Source organism: Leopardus geoffroyi, chromosome B3 (genome assembly GCF_018350155.1).
Source record: "Leopardus geoffroyi isolate Oge1 chromosome B3, O.geoffroyi_Oge1_pat1.0, whole genome shotgun sequence".
Classification (NCBI taxonomy): domain Eukaryota; kingdom Metazoa; phylum Chordata; class Mammalia; order Carnivora; family Felidae; genus Leopardus; species Leopardus geoffroyi.
Window position 1 is genome coordinate 51,004,330 of NC_059337.1, and position 17,480 is coordinate 51,021,809.

At 35.5% G+C, this 17,480-nt stretch overlaps 1 protein-coding gene across 3 annotated transcripts in view; it reads left to right on the forward strand.

Moving 5' to 3' along the window:
* WDR72 (WD repeat domain 72) overlaps positions 1–13,932 on the forward strand; it is a 229,147-nt gene extending 215,215 nt beyond the window's left edge. For 2 of the 3 annotated variants that reach the window (XM_045449695.1, XM_045449694.1), the window contains exons 19-20: positions 8,058–8,162; positions 13,691–13,932. In XM_045449695.1, coding sequence (XP_045305651.1) covers positions 8,058–8,162; positions 13,691–13,746 — 161 coding nt within the window. In that variant the 3' untranslated portion in view covers positions 13,747–13,932. Of the gene's footprint in view, positions 1–8,057; positions 8,163–11,272; positions 11,325–13,690 lie in introns of all 3 variants that reach the window. The other variant, XM_045449696.1, reaches the window with a different exon arrangement.
* Positions 13,933–17,480: the final 3,548 nt, after the last annotated feature.

The window sequence follows — 17,480 nt, forward strand, 5'->3', positions numbered from 1 at the left end:
GACAGTTTCTTCTCCCACCAATTCAAGAGGAAAAATGTTTTTGGCATTTTTCCTCATGGATAACTGTAGACTTTGCTGTTTTAAATTGCCCTATGCTGGGAATCCTTATCTTAAGTTCATATATAAATCACATTTATCTCTAGCCTCAAATGCTAGCTTGATGCTCTTTTGATTGAAGGCTATCTTTTGTTTTCCTGACCTTCTTTTAAATTTTCAAGTTCAAGCTGGGAAGTTGACTATAAATTTCCTCTATAATTCTTCCTTTACTGACTGTTTTTCAATTTATCAATATGTAGGGATATATTTGTTTTCATCTTTGAAATCTATTCCTGCTTTCAACTTCTTGAACTTCTGAACAGCAAAATGAATGCATTTGTGCATTTACCATAGGATTTGGTCCTTACTAGAAAAGTTAAATGAATTTTGCAGAACCTAAGTGGCATGAAGAGTGTGAGTTAATTTCTATATATTCTTAGAATCCATCCATCACCTATAGTTCCTTTTAGTGAGGACAGAGTCCTTTCAGATAAGATGTTCCTGAGTCTCTTTGTCTTGAATAATTATCTCTCAGGAAAACATAGCAAGCTGGGATTGAGCTTGCTGATTTGACCAGTTTATTTCTTGCATCTAGAAATTATCTTCTTTACCCAATGATGATACATAAATATAAAAAATAATAACAAATAATGTTTCCTTGAGTTATTGCCACTCTGAATTTATTCATTAATGTTCAGGAACCAAAGTTGAGCAAATTATTTTGATTTGATGTTTTTCAAAATGGTGCCTGCTCACCTACTCACCCCCTCTCTCCTGGGAGCACTGCTTGCCAAGGAAATGGTACTATAAAGGAGTACATAAAGAAATTCAGGCAAGACCCTCACTGGTAACTCAAGAATTACTCTTTTGGGGGCTGAGGAAACACAGCAGAAAGAGAAGAAAGAGTTGCATCATTACCTGTTATGCTCCTTTCCAATTCCCAACTTACCTTACACATTTCCTTTGTCATACCCTCCCACTCTACCTCCGATCTGTCTCTGTAGTCTGTTTCAGTCTGAGAGTCTAGATAATTTGATTAGAGTTGGTTTTCATGTCAGGCTTGACTAAGACAAATGACTTCATTGGCCCCATCCTTACATATAAAAGGAATAGAAATAGTTGCCCTTTAAGAGATTTGACTTGAGGAAAACACAATTAATTCCACAAGAACACCACACCTCTGCATTCATTTCACAAATAATAACTGAGAAGCTCATCATGCCTAAGGCCTGAAAGCCAAGACGGACCCAGGCCTCAGAGGAGTCCAGCACATATGAAGCCTAACCTAACTTAGACCGTGTAACATCCAGACCAGGGCTCATCTGCTGCATCTGTGCTTCTTGCAATTATTACATGGACCCAGTTAAGTTAGTTTAGGATGATTTATCTTGCACCGAAGTTCATATTTGCCAAATTGATTGATAAAGAGAGGGATTGTTTAAAGAAATGAACTGAATAAGTAAGATTCGAAGAAGGGTAAGATATAACTGACTTTTTTTTCAAGATTTGTTTTTAAAGATGTGTTTTGCACCATTGGTAAACATTTGACAGATGCTTTTCTATGCCAAGGAGTCACCTTGTTTGTTCTCACTAGTAGCCATGGTGCAGCCTCAGTTATTTCTCGGTCATCTTTCCATAGGGCTGCCTGACCCTAGCATTGCAACTACCCAAGTATCCCTCTGAAGCTGCCTTGATGTCCTCTGTCCCTCAGTCAGACTGGACATTGCCACTTGTAGAAAAATACCAATCTTACTTAATTCCGAAAGAGCTTTAGAAGTCATTATTTCTAAGGCTCATGTAGTAGCCATTTACCATCTTGGTATCTTGTTCAATGACACACTGAGTAGTTGATTGTCTTGAATTGTTAACTGGAGGAGTGTTTAAGTTTCCGAGCCAGAAGATGTCAAGGAAGTTGTCCGGTCCATTTCTCTTATTTTATTAATAAAAGGACCTGAGTCTAGGAGAATAAAATGACATACTCAAAATCACAAGGTCACACTATTAGGACCAGAGGTGGAATTAAAAAACAGATCTTCTGAATCCTATTAATTTCACTTTTGTCCGGTGCAACATTTTATATCTCCCTGGGAACTCAGAATTTCATCCCTATAATGAAATTGTTGATACTCATTTTTGTTCCAATTCATATATATATTTGGATGCCAAAAAATGAGGAATTTCATTTTGCGCTCAAAAAAAAGGAAGATAGAGCCTCCTTTATGCAGACTGCCTATTGACATTAATAATAGATTGCAGGGTTGTTTGGGTATGTTTGAGCTGTAAACTCTAGGCCTGACCTTGAGATTTTCCCCTTAAACTATAAGTGAAATTAACCTTTGGTTTTCAATTTTTAGGAAAGCTCATTAGCAGTTTCACTCAGTCATTTAATAAGTACTCTAAGTATGTGCCTTGTGCCTCGCATAGGGCTAGAGACGTATGTGCTTATTTATCAGCCTTACCAAAGCATCCCACTGCCCAAACATTTGGATGACAGAGGAATTTCTGTATCTGAAAGGAATAAAGCATTGTTTAAAAAGATTCATTAATTGATTGTCTTTTTTAGCATTCACATTTTCCTTCCTCCAAATTAGGTGGCTGTTCCACTCATGCATTTCACTTGTAGAAGTTAGCTATAGAGAGATTTTTTTTCCTCTTAGACTAAGTAGTCAAAAATCTGATCCTCTGTGTGTGTATGTGTGTGTAATATACATACATCCAAAATATTTAAATTAAATATAATTTTAATTCTATACATCTAGTAAAGATACCAAAATAATAGTTACCCTTCCCAGCATTTTAGAAAATTCATTTTTCTACCAGTTGAAAATGTCATCCTTAAAGCAATTCATACTAGAAAATGTCATCCAGAAAATATTCCATGTCAGATTAGAATTTCAGAGAGATAGCAAAAACACCTAAGTTTAATGTTAACTGAACTTGTCCATAAAACAGTTATTACTTAGTTATAAAGAAGCATTAGATATTTTATTTAATTCTGGGCATCTTTATCTGATTTTTTCCCCAGTTTCCAGTCCACACTGACAAAAATAAGCCTGAAGCCTGATGCAGGATGCAGTAAAAATAAGCTATTATTATGCAAATATAATTAAAAGGTACTATCACTTGATTATCTCAGTAGATACTCTTAAAGTAGGGGTAATAAGTACATAGTTCTTTGGCTAAATATGTTTTCCTGATGGGACATCTGTCCTGAGAGAACCACTTTGTAAATTGAATTAGGGGTCTATTCAAATGGCATCCTCTTTGTTTACAAATTTGGTGTTAGCACTTCAAATCTTTTCACTGATTATGTCTCCCTCTAATTTAAAATATATAACAGTCTTTGGTGATCTGTGACTGTTGCATTAGTATTTACTTCTTGAATTTAACGTAGTTTTTCTTTCTTCTAAGCCTGCAGAAAGTTGTTTGTTTGTTTGTTTAGTTGATTCATAGGGATGCCTTAAGATTGCCAAGAGACCTAAACGATCAACCAAGAAAGTGATCAACTCTTAGCCACCATAGTGAGCTAGTAGATCTGAACTCAGGTCTTTGACTTCTCCACTGCTCATTCCACAAATCTGAGTGGTCTTTTATTCTTTCCTGACTTCTGCAACCTGTACATTATTTTTGTCCCCTTGAGTAAGATGTCATTAAGATTTTTTCTGAGTTTTATCTGCTACTACAGTGGTTTATTCTACTCAGACCAACATTTCAAACTGTTATATCTTTTTATTAATGGTTTTCTATAAATATCCTCAATACTTCCAAAAAGTCCATACATATGATGGATGGGATCTATTTTTAAATCATTCATAAGTCATTGTATTGAAAACACTATTTGTAGTGCAGATTTTATTCACATTGTAAATGACATGGATTTTTAACAGGGGCTCTATTTAGTCTACAGAACTGGCCTAGCTTGGAAGAACCAGCTGCTGTTAGTGGAGATGAATGGAGATTTTTCCAGTGGTCACTCTCTTGTCTTACTGGGGGGTGGGGAGAATAATTCTTGGAATTATTTGCTGCCTAGAGTTAGCCACCTTTAAAAGCTAATACCATCTTTCTGCAAATGATGGCAAAGGGAAGGAGGGAATTTTTGGAGGTTAACTGAAACCAAAATAGAGTATAGAGGGAGATGGAGGAGCATAACCACTGTCACCACACGGTGACCCTGTCATCACATGGTCTTATGGTAAATCCTTCTATAGTGTCTTTGTCATACAATCTTCTGAGTTTCTTCTACCATTGAACTATTCATTTCTTTAATATCTAGAATTATATTCATAGTTAAACACATTATAGTCAAACACATCCATACAAAGTACATGGATTTCTCTGTTTCACTACCAAAGACATTACAAAGATATTTAGAACACTGGTGTTTCCGCTGTCAACATTTTGAGGTACATGATGAGTAAATGGAATAGCCTTACATCTTTTGGTGGTAGAACTGTCAAGAAGAGTTTGTCTTTTTTGCCCCACTTCCCCCAAATGTGGACTGTTTCAGAATCCATTACAGAGGAAATAAACAGTTGATTTTAAGTTAAGGATGAACCTAACAATCATCTGCACTATATTGATGTCAAAAGTATCTCTCTAACAAGCTTTAAAATGCATCTTCAAAAACTACTGAAAATATCTGAGAACTTTAGTGATGAGCTACAAATGGACTTGGGTATTGATAAATAAAAGTCAATATGTATAGTGAAAGGACAACTTACTGTGATAAATGGGCCCACCATCAGTAAAGATCAAATTATTGACTATCTAGGGCAAGGAAAAACCTGTCTATAGCTAACTTCTACAGGTGAGAAGAATTAGCCACAGCAGCAATTTAGGGAAAGCTCAAAGAGATATGTTAAGAGAATTCATTAAAAATGCATATAAAAGTAGGCAGCAACATTCTGTTAAATACATTTGTGACACTAGGCTAATGTATTTTTTGACCATGCCTGGGTTCACACCTTTTTTTCTTTTGCCTTGAATGAGCTCCCTTTGGGCTACCCATACTCCTTTTCAAGGAATTCAAAATTCACTCCCCAATCCTCCTATTACGGGAGAATTACTGCTGCATTCCTAAAAAGTATGTCACTCTTGGAATATTGTCTCTAATGCTCCTACTAGTTACTTTTCATTATACCTCAACTAGATCACAAGTTGTATGAGGGCACATTTGAAATGCCTTTATTTTCTTTTTACCCCTCCCATGGTCTAGCACAGAGTTCTACCCATAATAAGGGCTAGATCAATATTGGTTGATTTCATTGTTTTTGAAATGATTCATTAGGGAAGCTCTGGTCACACATCATGTCAGAGTTTAATGATGAAACATCACAGAAAACACCCAAAAGAACAATTGCAAAGATTAGCCTATCAAAAAAAAAAAAAGTGAAATGGCAATAATTAACTTCTCCAATGTCTGCTGTTCCCAACTGACAGAATGAAGGTATTTCCTATATAGTAAATTTAACCAGGTACTCTATAAATTAGCCAGTAAAAATGACAAATCATGTTCCATCTCAAATTTGGAAGCTGAAATGTAATTAAGCAAAATATCTGAAGAACAATACCCTTTCTACTCTCCTACCCCTTCACAAAGACACCCTTCAGAATCAGAGGTAGAGACAAAAATAGCTGCAGGGTACCTACTAGTGTGAGTTTAATGAAGATCATGCAGCTACAACTATATCTAACTTTCTGACTTTCTTGAGAGGTTTGGGATGTCAGTTCAACCTGGGACCACTTTATTGTCACTAAAAATTGTTACTGGCATTTGCTATGTGGTTCTAATACCATGCTCTCCTCCTTGAAGTCCTTATATCTAGAAAAGAGTCTTACTGGAAGAATAAATGAATGAATCAATGAATGAAAGTTTTAAATTATGAAAGAACAATGTATGGGATGACAAGTGGAATGCATTTGCCCAAATAAACACAGGTGCTAACTCATTGGCTGTTAATAATAGATTTAGCTGTATGATGAATCCCCTAGTAATCCCCTATTAGAAACACCAATGTAAATATTTCAGAAAATTAACAAGATATTTAGGGATAAAAAAATTAAAACAGTCTAGTAAATCTTGACCAGTGTAATAGTTTTCTGCAACTTTGATACATTTAATTATCTGCTTAAACATATTACAAAAATTGATGGATTAAAAAATAATCTGTAAATATGATCTAAACCGAGAAAAATTAAATTAAAGGGAATTACACCAATAACTACTTAGGCCATATGTGTCTCCCCTCCAAATTACACACTACCCCCACCACCATTTTATAAATATGCAACCTTTGTCTCAAGTGGGCCTAAACAAGAAACTGAATGGATCTAGTTGAAGATAATTCAAAGCACATACCCTCGTGGACCAGGAGGACATCTAGCATGGTACCTCTGTTTCATTCATTTGTTCACTCATTCATTCCACAAATCCTTTAAGAATACCTCTGATGGCCCATGGCATACAGAGATGAATAAAACAGACATGCTATGTACTTCCATATTTTTTTTGAAAACTTAAATGCCAGAATTTCATACGTTTCCCATATTTTGTTCTCTAATAAAAGGTTTTAGAGAAGCACTGGATTCAAACTCTATGCTCACACTTTGACAGAACAGAGGAGAACTGTGTTCTGAGAGGTTGGTGAAACTCAAGAGAATATTTGGATCAGAATTATGTTACTAGTCTCCTTTAAGGTGTGTATACAGTAGGCCTCAGGTTACGATCACCAATGCAATAAAAACTCCATGGAAAGAAGATGAGGAGTGTGGGTGGTGTGAGTTCTGCTCATGCTGCTTTAGACCTTGGGTTGTGTTCCTTTGTGTCACTTATTGAGTATGTGTGTGAAGTGACACAGCCTCCAGCCTCTGTGTTTGCTCTATCATTTCCTAATGGAGGTTTAGGAACAGTGGCCAGGCCTACTCACTGTGCCAACAAACATATTATTTCATGAATGGCTTATATATTTTCTTTTTTGTTTTTATGGCCTATAAATAATATGTCGTGTGTGTTATCAAGATCTGAAGAGACCGTAGTAGTGTTTATTGCAGCAATTTGTGATAGATAAAATTAGCAGTAGTCAATAATATACATATTTATGTAGTTTGGCTTCAAACAAGTAAGTATGACAATTTATATTATTGGGAAATTGCTCTGTTTTGTTATTCACAGAGTTTTTTTCATGAAGCCAATATCCACTCTTCCTGACAAGGGATTCCTTGAACAAATATAACATGGAAATATGTTACTCAGGGAGATAAGTTAAACCAAGTATTACAACTTGTGCAAAAATGTGGAAACTTGAGACTGTTTCTCTAATGAACTAGTGGTATAATGTGTTTATAGGAAATTTTAGATTTCTGTGCTCATTTCTATTTCTGTTCATAATTCCTACCCAGATAATAATGACAAGTTGTTTGGAGACAAGTTGTGTGAAATCACCGTTCAAACATTAGTCCTTCTTATTAAACATTTGCGAAGTATTTATTCTCTATTTTAAATTTTATTTGTATAAGGCTTTTATTTTTTGTGTGTTTAGAGTTTTTAATTTGATGAAGGAGAAACAAAATGCATAAAAAATGTTCACCAGCTATGATTTGTGCGACAAAAGGAACCATTGCATCCACACAGAGCTGGTCTTTCTAACTAACCAGCCCAACGTTCCGTCTGTGTCCTGTGGCTGTTAATTGACTATATCGTTTTAGATTTATGCATTAAAAATACGATTTCTACTTTGAAGGGATCACTTTGTTACTTTGTAGCTTTTAAGCTGATGCCATGAACTTATTTTTCTTGTAAGATAAAGTCTCATCTATAAATTTTGCAACTAATTACATGTCTGCCAATACATACTTAGAGGATACATTTTATTTCAATTTATTATTTGTGTTTACATAGTGTGTCCCTGGAAATATCTGTGGAACTTAAAGGAAATGTTTCAGTGGTGTTTATTACTACTTTTTCACTGTTCTCTCTTTCTTCTCTCTCTCTCTCTCTCTCTCTCTCTCTCTCCTTTTAATAGCTCCAGTCAGTCCGGTCAAGCATGACAGCGACTCAAACTCGGCAAAGTTCCAAGACACTGAGGACATGCCTGACAGATGTGTCTTGGAAGAGTCTGAGAGTCCAGGTGAAAGCCATTTAAAAATAGTCAAGTATAAAATGATAAATTTGACACAGCTTTGGGGTCCTTGGAAGGGGGTGGCGGGGAGGACATTGTAATGCTGTTTTCTCTTAGCAGCTGCACTGTCAAATTAATGGTCACCTCCAGGGGTCACAGTGTGGAGCTGTTACCTTTTCCTCTTTCATCAGGAATTCAGTTGGAGGAAGTACAAAGGCTTTATGACTGAGAAGGGAAGCTGACACTATTAGTTCATTATCATCAATTTTAAGCTAAACTGGAGAATAGAGGACGAGATTGAAAACTGGAGAAGTGGCAGCATTTTAAATATTTCAAATAATGGGATCAAGCGGAAGGAGAGAGTTAGAGACAAAAGAGACACAGATTGCCACCATTACAATCTATTTACCTTTCTAAATACAAACAATGCTCTCACCTGGACGAAAGTGCTCTAATCTGGACGATTTTAGCATAACAGTAATGGACTCATGGACATGTCAACTGTTTGGAACAAACAGAACAAAAGAAAGTAATAACCCTTCCTCATGCTACATCCCAAGTTGCTTATGTTTGTATTTTCTTTGTAGAAAGAATAGACAGAAATATACTGGAAGGATAGAGTCAGAAACACTTATGCATGGATTTTTGTTTCTGCTTCTGTCTTGTTTCAAAACATGCCTAGTCTTTAACAGATAATTAATTAAAAGGAAAAAAAATTCCTGTGGAGGTTGAATGACATTCCTGGATCACTGCAAAGCCTTAAGGTGCTAGAAGTTACCTTATTACCATGAGTGAAAGAGTTAACTATCTCCCCCCACCGAACAGTTTTTCTTCCCTGTTTTCTCTGGCTGCTGGGTACCCTCGACCCTCTTGCATCTTTGTGTGCTGATCCTTGTATCAGATTTTTGATTCATCCTCTCTGTGGCCTGTCAGCTTAGTTAAGAGATTTCCAAATCTTGTAGCCTTCGCTGACAGGGGGCAGCTGCAAACAGTCCCCTGATCCTTCCCCGAGGAGAGCTACTGAGATTTAATTTTCAGTGAAAGGTGCAGCCTGCAATCTATGTCAGGTCCCCTAAGTCATCTCGGAACCCCAATAGGCCCAGTGGCGATGGCATTGTATTTCAGTTCCCTCCACTACACCAAGATTCCTCAAAAGATGAACTGCTGCAGTGTGTCTGTTCTCAACCACACTTCTGCTTTAGCATCCCATGGAACTGACAAATGGCACCTTTCACAACGACAGAAAATTTTAATCAGAACGTTAATCCCACCCTCTGCCATAGTATCTAAAAAAACAAATGCAGGTTAGTCCCACTCTAACAGGGAGAGAGTAGTGGTAGCATTAAATTTCTATTAAATTATTTATAAATTGCTTTTAGTTTTGACAAAGATTGCCTAATAGTGACTAGATTTTTAAACTGTCTTAATACATAGTTTCCTATAAACCCTAAGCAGTTAAATCCATGAGTCAAGTTTTTACTTGTGTTAACTGTTCACTGTTTTGGGCAAGAATAGATTGGCTTTATGTCATTTCAAAAGTAGTATAAATTTCGGTCATCCCTCGATATGAGTGGAATTGTAGTAAAATTAAAATATAACATAGTTCATTTGATATAAACAAAAGCATATATCAAAACAAAGATTAATTAGTAAAGAGAGGTACTGATAAAGAATCTTAACTTAAAAAGTGAGTACTGTTCTATACATCGGACATCATTAAACGGGTAATAAAGAATGAATTACTCTGGCTTTTTCCTCTGTCCATTCCTGCATTTTAAGACATCTTGCCTTATAGGCCTAGAAACCTCTGGAGAGTTCACTACTGGTCTCACTGCCTTCCACTGAGAATTTGTGGCTTGGTTGTCATGGAGACATCGTATTTCTCCAAGAATTGCTCATATTGATCCGTGGCCAGGCGTAAATGGCCAAGCGAGTGTGAGGAATAAAGGGGGCTGGGCAGTCCTATAAAATGACCAGGGCTTGTGGGTTGGAAATAAGCTCATAGCAAACACTTAGGTAAAAAGAAAGAAGCAGTTTTATTTTGTTTCAGGATTTCTTTCTGTACTTTGGGCCATTGTCTTCTTTCACTATGAACTGAAAGAAACTTGTTAGTCACTTGTCATGTCAGATCTTTGGTGCTTGTCCTGACACAGCTGTCAGCCTTCCAGCTCTGTGCAGTTCAGGGACACACAACAAAGAGGCAATGATATGAATTATTTATTGCTCCTTGTGTGGATAAAATTCTGTGATAAGAAATTAAGACACTTCTGACAGAGGTGCTTGTTTAGTAAGAAAGATTTTGATGAGAGAGTGCATTTCCTTGAAGTATGAGCATTTGAGAGGGAAAATTCCTAAAACTGAGCACGAAGGAAGATATGAGAAATTGGTGGCATAGAGGGACTTTCTCGAACTGTGAAAATATGACTGTCCACTTCTCAGTGTCCCACAAGTAACTAAAAAAATAGCAAGGCATTCAGATGGAGGGGCTCCAAAACTATAAACATCACTTGGGTGGTTTGGGTACTTCTTTTTACCACGTATGAATGGTGTTCTTCTGGAAAGTATATTTAAACACTTTTGTTAGAAGAAAAGGCAAAATTTGGGGGTTTTAAGTGATAAGCTTTGGGAAGGTGCTGTCAAATCAAGAGAGGTGCTTCCATAGCTAAGCTTATAACTGCATTGGTATATTCATTATTCCCTATATGGAAAGGAGTGCATTTAAATCTGAATGCATCATTCTCACCATTTTCACCTGGCATATCATCGTTCATTTAAAAGTCCTTCTAATATTTTCATGTACATGCAAAATCCCCCCGTTACAAAGTTGAATGTGGTCAGTCTTCTAGCTTTAATGGATATTGACCTTACATGGTTTTATCCATGCAACTCTAAATGACTAATATATTTATTACATCATTTTTAATGAACAAACCAGTTGTTCAAACAGCACATATAAAATGAAAACAAAAATCATTTTTCCATCCAAGCACAGTTCAAGAATATTGCCTCATATATTGTTCTTTCCAAATAAAGTCTTTTCTTTGCAAATGCTCTAAACATAATTTTACTTTAAACCTTAGAGTTTCATATTTGTGATACCAATTCATTTGCATTTGCAGAGAGGAAAGGGATATTGAAGCACAGAAAAACTATAATAGTTTGTTCTTTAAGGTAAAGTCAAAGTTTCTTAAACATTGATATAATATTTTAAAATTCCATTGGTAAAATCGATTTTTTTAATTTATGTAAAAAATAAGATTGACTTTATGAATTGATTATCTTTGAATGCAAAGGGTTTTGAACTCAGTCAGAAGATTGTTTACTTTCCCACTGACATCACTGCTTCTTCAAGAGTGAAGTGACTAGGATGACCCATTTGTAAATGGGCCGGAGTGTGCATACAGGTCACAATTTAGAGGACTGGTGAAGTGGTTGTTCACCTGGTCTCTGGAGCACTCTACCTATTCATCATGCCGTTGTGATCTCTTTATTGGTTCATGCTGTATACCCAGGTGAGTGCCTGCAGTCCATTAAGGTTAGCAAAGCAACTTTAGACCAGAGCATTCTTACTGCTCTGACCCTGTCAGTGAACCTGGAGGTCTTGTCTGTTAGGTTAAGGTCTCCCTCAGCAGTGTCTTTCCTTTGGAATAATTCATTAGCAAAGAGTTTTGACTCACAGGTGAATCCCAGATTGAAGTTTCTGGCTTAGACTCTGTGAAGTCTACTTGCTTCTTCACTGGCATTTATACATTCCCAAAACCTGTGGGAATAACTTGATGTCTAGTAATAGAAGCACCGAGATAACGTTGTGAACTTACAGCTCCCTTTGTTTTCAGATTTTAGGGCCATTATAATGGCTTTCTTTCTTTGGCTCTTTAAAGCCCCATCACTTCTGAATCTGAAAGATGCTATCACAAAAATAGTTTAGTGCAGTCTTTTGCTGGTTAAATTCTTGTTGACTGCTTCATACACAATGATTAAAGCTCAATTCCTATTCTCCAGAATATAATAAAAAGCGTTCCTTGTCCCTCCTCTTTGCACTCATGATGATAAAAAATTTAGTGTGACATTCACAATTTTTATCCAAGTGTTAATGAGAGACCTTGAGCTTTTATCACCTTATTGGCTTGGAAAATTAAAGATTTTACTTCTTAGTGCACTAGGGACAAGGCACTTAAACATAGCTTCAACTGAAAAATAGCAGTGATAAGAGAGAGCTTGAAAGTACAAAAAATGGCATTCAGATCAGCGTTTTCACGTCATTCTGAAGTAGTTTATAATCAGTATGCATTCTGCCATTAATAGAACATTTTAGTGGTTTTTATATAGCACGTTATGTGTATAGATCTATATACATCATTGTCAATCAATATTGCATTTGCATGAATCTGATGAACAAAACTAGGTTTCTCACAGTTTCTAGGGGATACTACATTGTGAAAAGCCAAGAAGGAGGGTTTTTTTTTTTCTTTCACTATTCTAGCTCATGAATCAACAGCAAAAATCAGGTAACAGAAAGTAGGACAGATTCAGGACTGGAGTGTTGGAGATGGCTGATGATGATGCATGAAGCAGAAAAAATGTGGAATGTGTGAGCAGCCCATCAATCATAGCTATCGAGAACACACTTCTTAGGGTTAGTGCTAAAAAAAAATGTTCTAGAAGTAAGAACAATTTCAGTAGTAAAAACACATAAGCCCTTTCTTCTAGTTGAGTTTAACAATATCAACATTTTTAAAAAGTTACCCAAATGGAAAAATTTAAGCATTAAGCTAATAATTTTTAAAAGATGTAAAATTCTAGACATAAACACACACACACACACACAATTATACATGTAGCTATATATATAAATGTATAATATATATTTAACTAAGCCAAATAACCAGTTTTTTGAGTCTTTGCCAGTAGGTGTAGGAGTTATTATGTTTGCATGGTCATGTCATTAATATAAATGTATTTAGAAATAGTTAACTAAGGCACAATGCTCCAGTATGTTTGATAGTCAAAATAATTTAAAACAAGTGATAGTTTTTAGGCTACAATGACAAGCATCTAAGTAGTTTGAAAAATAAATGCTCTTTTGATTCTTGAATTCAAACCAGTTTATAAACTACCATTTATAACATTTGATCCTAAAACTGCAGTTGTGGGTTTCCTTGAGAGAACCTGACCTACTTGAAATTTATGCAAATTCATTAATTTCAAATCCAACTCATCTTGTTGAAAACTGTCATCTTTCTTGGCAATTAAAAGAAAAAAAACAACTTGCAACCTGTCATAATAATGTGTACAATCCATTTGCCTGAAGCCTAGTTTATAAAAATATTTTTATTATAGTAACATATTGTATTATAGCATAGAAAAGAAATATAGAAATTATAGGTAATTCTTTCCTTCCTTCACTTCCTTTCTCATTCCTTCCTTCTTTTCATCCTTCCCTGTTTTTCCATTCCCCTCTCACCTTCTTCCTCCTTTCCTCTTTCTTACTTCTTTCTTTATTTACTATATAACCTGATAATCTGTTTCCTTTCTAGGTAAACCAAGGCATCATTCATGGATAGCAAAGGTGTGCTCCTGTAAACTGTGCTAAATGGAATCTTATCTATAGGAATTGGATTTGGACAAACTATGAAACCCAAACATGCCATTTGTTTATTGTTGTATTAAAAACTATGCTGTTATTGGTCATTATTAGATTGTAAGTAGATTTGCTAATGCCTTAGAAAGAGTGTACTGAAAATGTAATTACTGATTAAAAATATCCAAATTGATCTAATTTTTGAAAAACATTGTGGAAATCATTCTATATTCTTGCTTCTTATTTTCCTTTAAAATTTACAACAAGCAATGCCAGTCTGCAGACACAAATTTTAACAGTTTTAGATTTTCTTCTATCTTTTCAGTTCCTAAATGATACAGGCAACATTAAAACCACATTGCTTTTAAATAAGATACAATGCTTCTAAATTTAATGATGCTTCAATGTATTTAATCTAAAACTTTACTAAATTTATTTGATTTGCTTGGTTAGGACATTTTGTTTTAGTATATGCTTTAATATGGCTCAGTCACCCTGCAGTAAATCTCATCAAAGCATGAAATGTTGTCAACAAATAGTGAGTTCCATTTAGTCATCAATTAGCCCAAATAAGTGATAGACAGTATAACAGGGACCAATCTTATGTGGTCAGGTTCATTTGGAGTTCTAATGATATAGAAGCTAATGTCTTCAGCCAAAGGTTGATTTTGTTGGCCATACACATGTAAACTATATATCTACTTACGGCACATCACAATTGATCCTTATTAAGTATAAACTCTTGTAGTTCTTTTCCCAGAAAGAAGCTTGACTAGCAGGAATTTTTAAAATAAAATATGAAAGCAATATAAATAGGAACAAAGTTCTCATCTATTAAAGCCCTTGGTGATCTGATTTATTTGCTGTGCCTTATATTGTATAATTCCTGGATTGATAGAAAATCATTGAAAAGTAGTGTTCATATAAATACAAATATTGCCTAATCCATAAAAATGGAAATAAAATGTGAAAAATGTTAAAGATATTATCTACCTACCTACCTACCTACCTACCTACCTATCTACCTACCTGTCTATCTATTTATCTATCTAATAGGGAAGTTCCAGTCACTTCAATTCAACAAACATTTTTGAGGGCAGCAGCATCTGGTCCTATGCTGGGATGCAATGGGAGATTAGAGAAGAGAACTATATATTGGAATAGCTATATATAATGGTCTCTACCTTTAAGGAACTTATAAGTAATGACTGACCTGGATGAATATACCAAAACATAGACATCCAATGAGTGTGACTCTTTTAAAGCAGACATAAACCTGTGTTCATTTTTTTTGTCTCCTAGTAATATGACATCATTGCTTGAAATTGTTTTTGAGTTGTACTTCACAAAGAGTAACATATTATCAATATGAATAATCATGGAAAATTGTCATCTTTTGAAAATCAACATATATACACACTCCACCCCCCCCCCCCCCCCCACACACACACATACACATTAGAAATAGTCCACAGCTACTTGGAGTAAGTTTCAAAATAAAGGAAGGTAGCAAGCTAGGCAATGGAAACCATTTTCTTACATGCTGTGCCCTGGCTCTGAAGGTCATTACAAGAAGGTCTACCAAAAATATTTTTATGATGGCACTCTCAAATATGTATATATTCTCTCAAGAGGGCAATTTTAATAGTTAAAACTTATTTGAATGCTTAAGTTCTGTTATATTTATTAAAAATAAGCTTTGTTTTTATAGCTATGTCCTATTATTCCCTTTTCAATGAAGAATAAAAATAAATTTAAGCAGTTGCCATATTTAGCATTTTCTGGGACTAAGGAAACCAATATTGAATCCTTGATAAATATTTTATGATGTCACCAGATATAGGAAATTAGAATTGGCATAACGCTGACATTACTAAATGAGATTTTTAAGATTTTTTGGAATCACATTTTGCAGTTGCTAAAATTTAATAATTTGTATTAAATGACTAATTATAATCTTCTTTTATCGATATGAATTCTGGAGGCCAACACCATTAACTATTAAAGCTTTTAATTCCTAAAAATGAAGTTTTAGAGAAAGACATTTAAATAGCATTCTCCAATATCCAGGTGCAAATGTGGGCAAGTCCACCCATCTGTTTAAAAATGATTTCCTGGGGCGCCTGGGTGGCTCAGTCGGTTTAGCGGCGGACTTCGGCTCAGGTCATGATCTCACGGTCCGTGAGTTCGAGCCCCGCGTCAGGCTCTGTGCTGACGGCTCAGAGCCTGGAGCCTGCTTCGGATTCTGTGTCTCCCTCTCTCTGACCCTCCCCCGTTCATGCTTTGTCTCTCTCTGTCTCAAAAATAAATAAACGTTAAAAAAAATTTTTTTTAAAAATGATTTCCTTATATTGACTTATGTTCAGCATGTTTCAGCAATGTTTCTCATAAGGAGAACTTGAAATAGCAAGTTGCCACCCAGTTAACTGGATCAGCCACATGGTGACCCTAATCCCTTGGTACCACAGCTAAAAACTCAAAATTCTTTGCTTCTTGAATAGGTGCTTATCCTTTGTTGGCCTAGCAAGGGAAGTAATTGTATTAGCAAGCAGCTAATTTGTTTGTATTCAGTGTCTTCCTTGTTGTTGTCATAAATAATTAATTAAAAAATCATCTTGTGTTTCTTTTTTGTCGTTAATCTTGGTGATATTTAGGATTATCTATTTCCCTCCAAGGAGTATCATATTTTCAAATTTCCAAGTGGGGATTCTGTTACTCATTGTGGAATTACATACAGGCTACTCTATTGCTGGGGAAAAGTTTAAGGGCCCAGGCCTCACCACCATATGTTCAGGTAGCTTGTCTTTGCTGTACTTGTCAGAGAGCCTTGCTTCCCCCTGGATGTGGAGAACATCCTCTCAGGGCTTGGGCAAAGGCAGTCCACAAGATGGTCTCTGGAAAGCAATCTGAACACTGTAAAACACTTCAAATATAAGGTAAAATTTATAATATTCTAAACACACAATTAGAGAGGTGACCTCAGACCTGAAACATTCTGTTGCTGTATTAGAAACTAGTTAAGGCTGCTTTGAATGTGTCACTATTAGAAAAATGATAGGAAAACATTTTGCTGAATATTAATTAACATTCTATCCCTAGATAGTAGTACTTGAGGTGATTTTTATTTCCCTCCTTGCACATTTTCCTCTGATGTTCTGTATTTAAAAAAAAAAAAACTTTTATAATTATTCAAGTGAACATTTTAGAAAAGATAGTGTTTCTCTTCAATCTTTAGAGGACATGCAAGAATTGAAATTTTAAGAATTGACGGGGCACCTGGGTGGCTCAGTCGGTTAAGCATCCGACTTGGGCTCAGGTCATGATCTCGCGGTTTGTGGGTTCCAGCCCCACATCGGGCTCTGTGCTGATAGCTCAGAGCCCAGAGCCTGCTTCAGATTCTGTGTCTTCCCCTCTCTCTACCCCTCCCATTCTCATGCTCTGTCTCTATCAATAATAAATAAATGTTTAAAAAAAAACAACAAGAATTGTGTTATGCCATGTGTTTAAAATGAAGGCTCAGAGTACATTAATGCCAATTGATTTTGAAGTCTTATTTTCACAGAATGGACTTATTCATATAATTTTTAAAATTTTATATTGCACACATTTGATTATACAGTTATTTAAAAGCAGTACTATATATGCTGTGATTCTCCATGAAGTCTTGTTGTACATGTCAAGGACCCAAAGTTGTATGTAATTAAATATGAAAGTCCTTGCTTTGTAAACATGTACGTAGTTAGCAT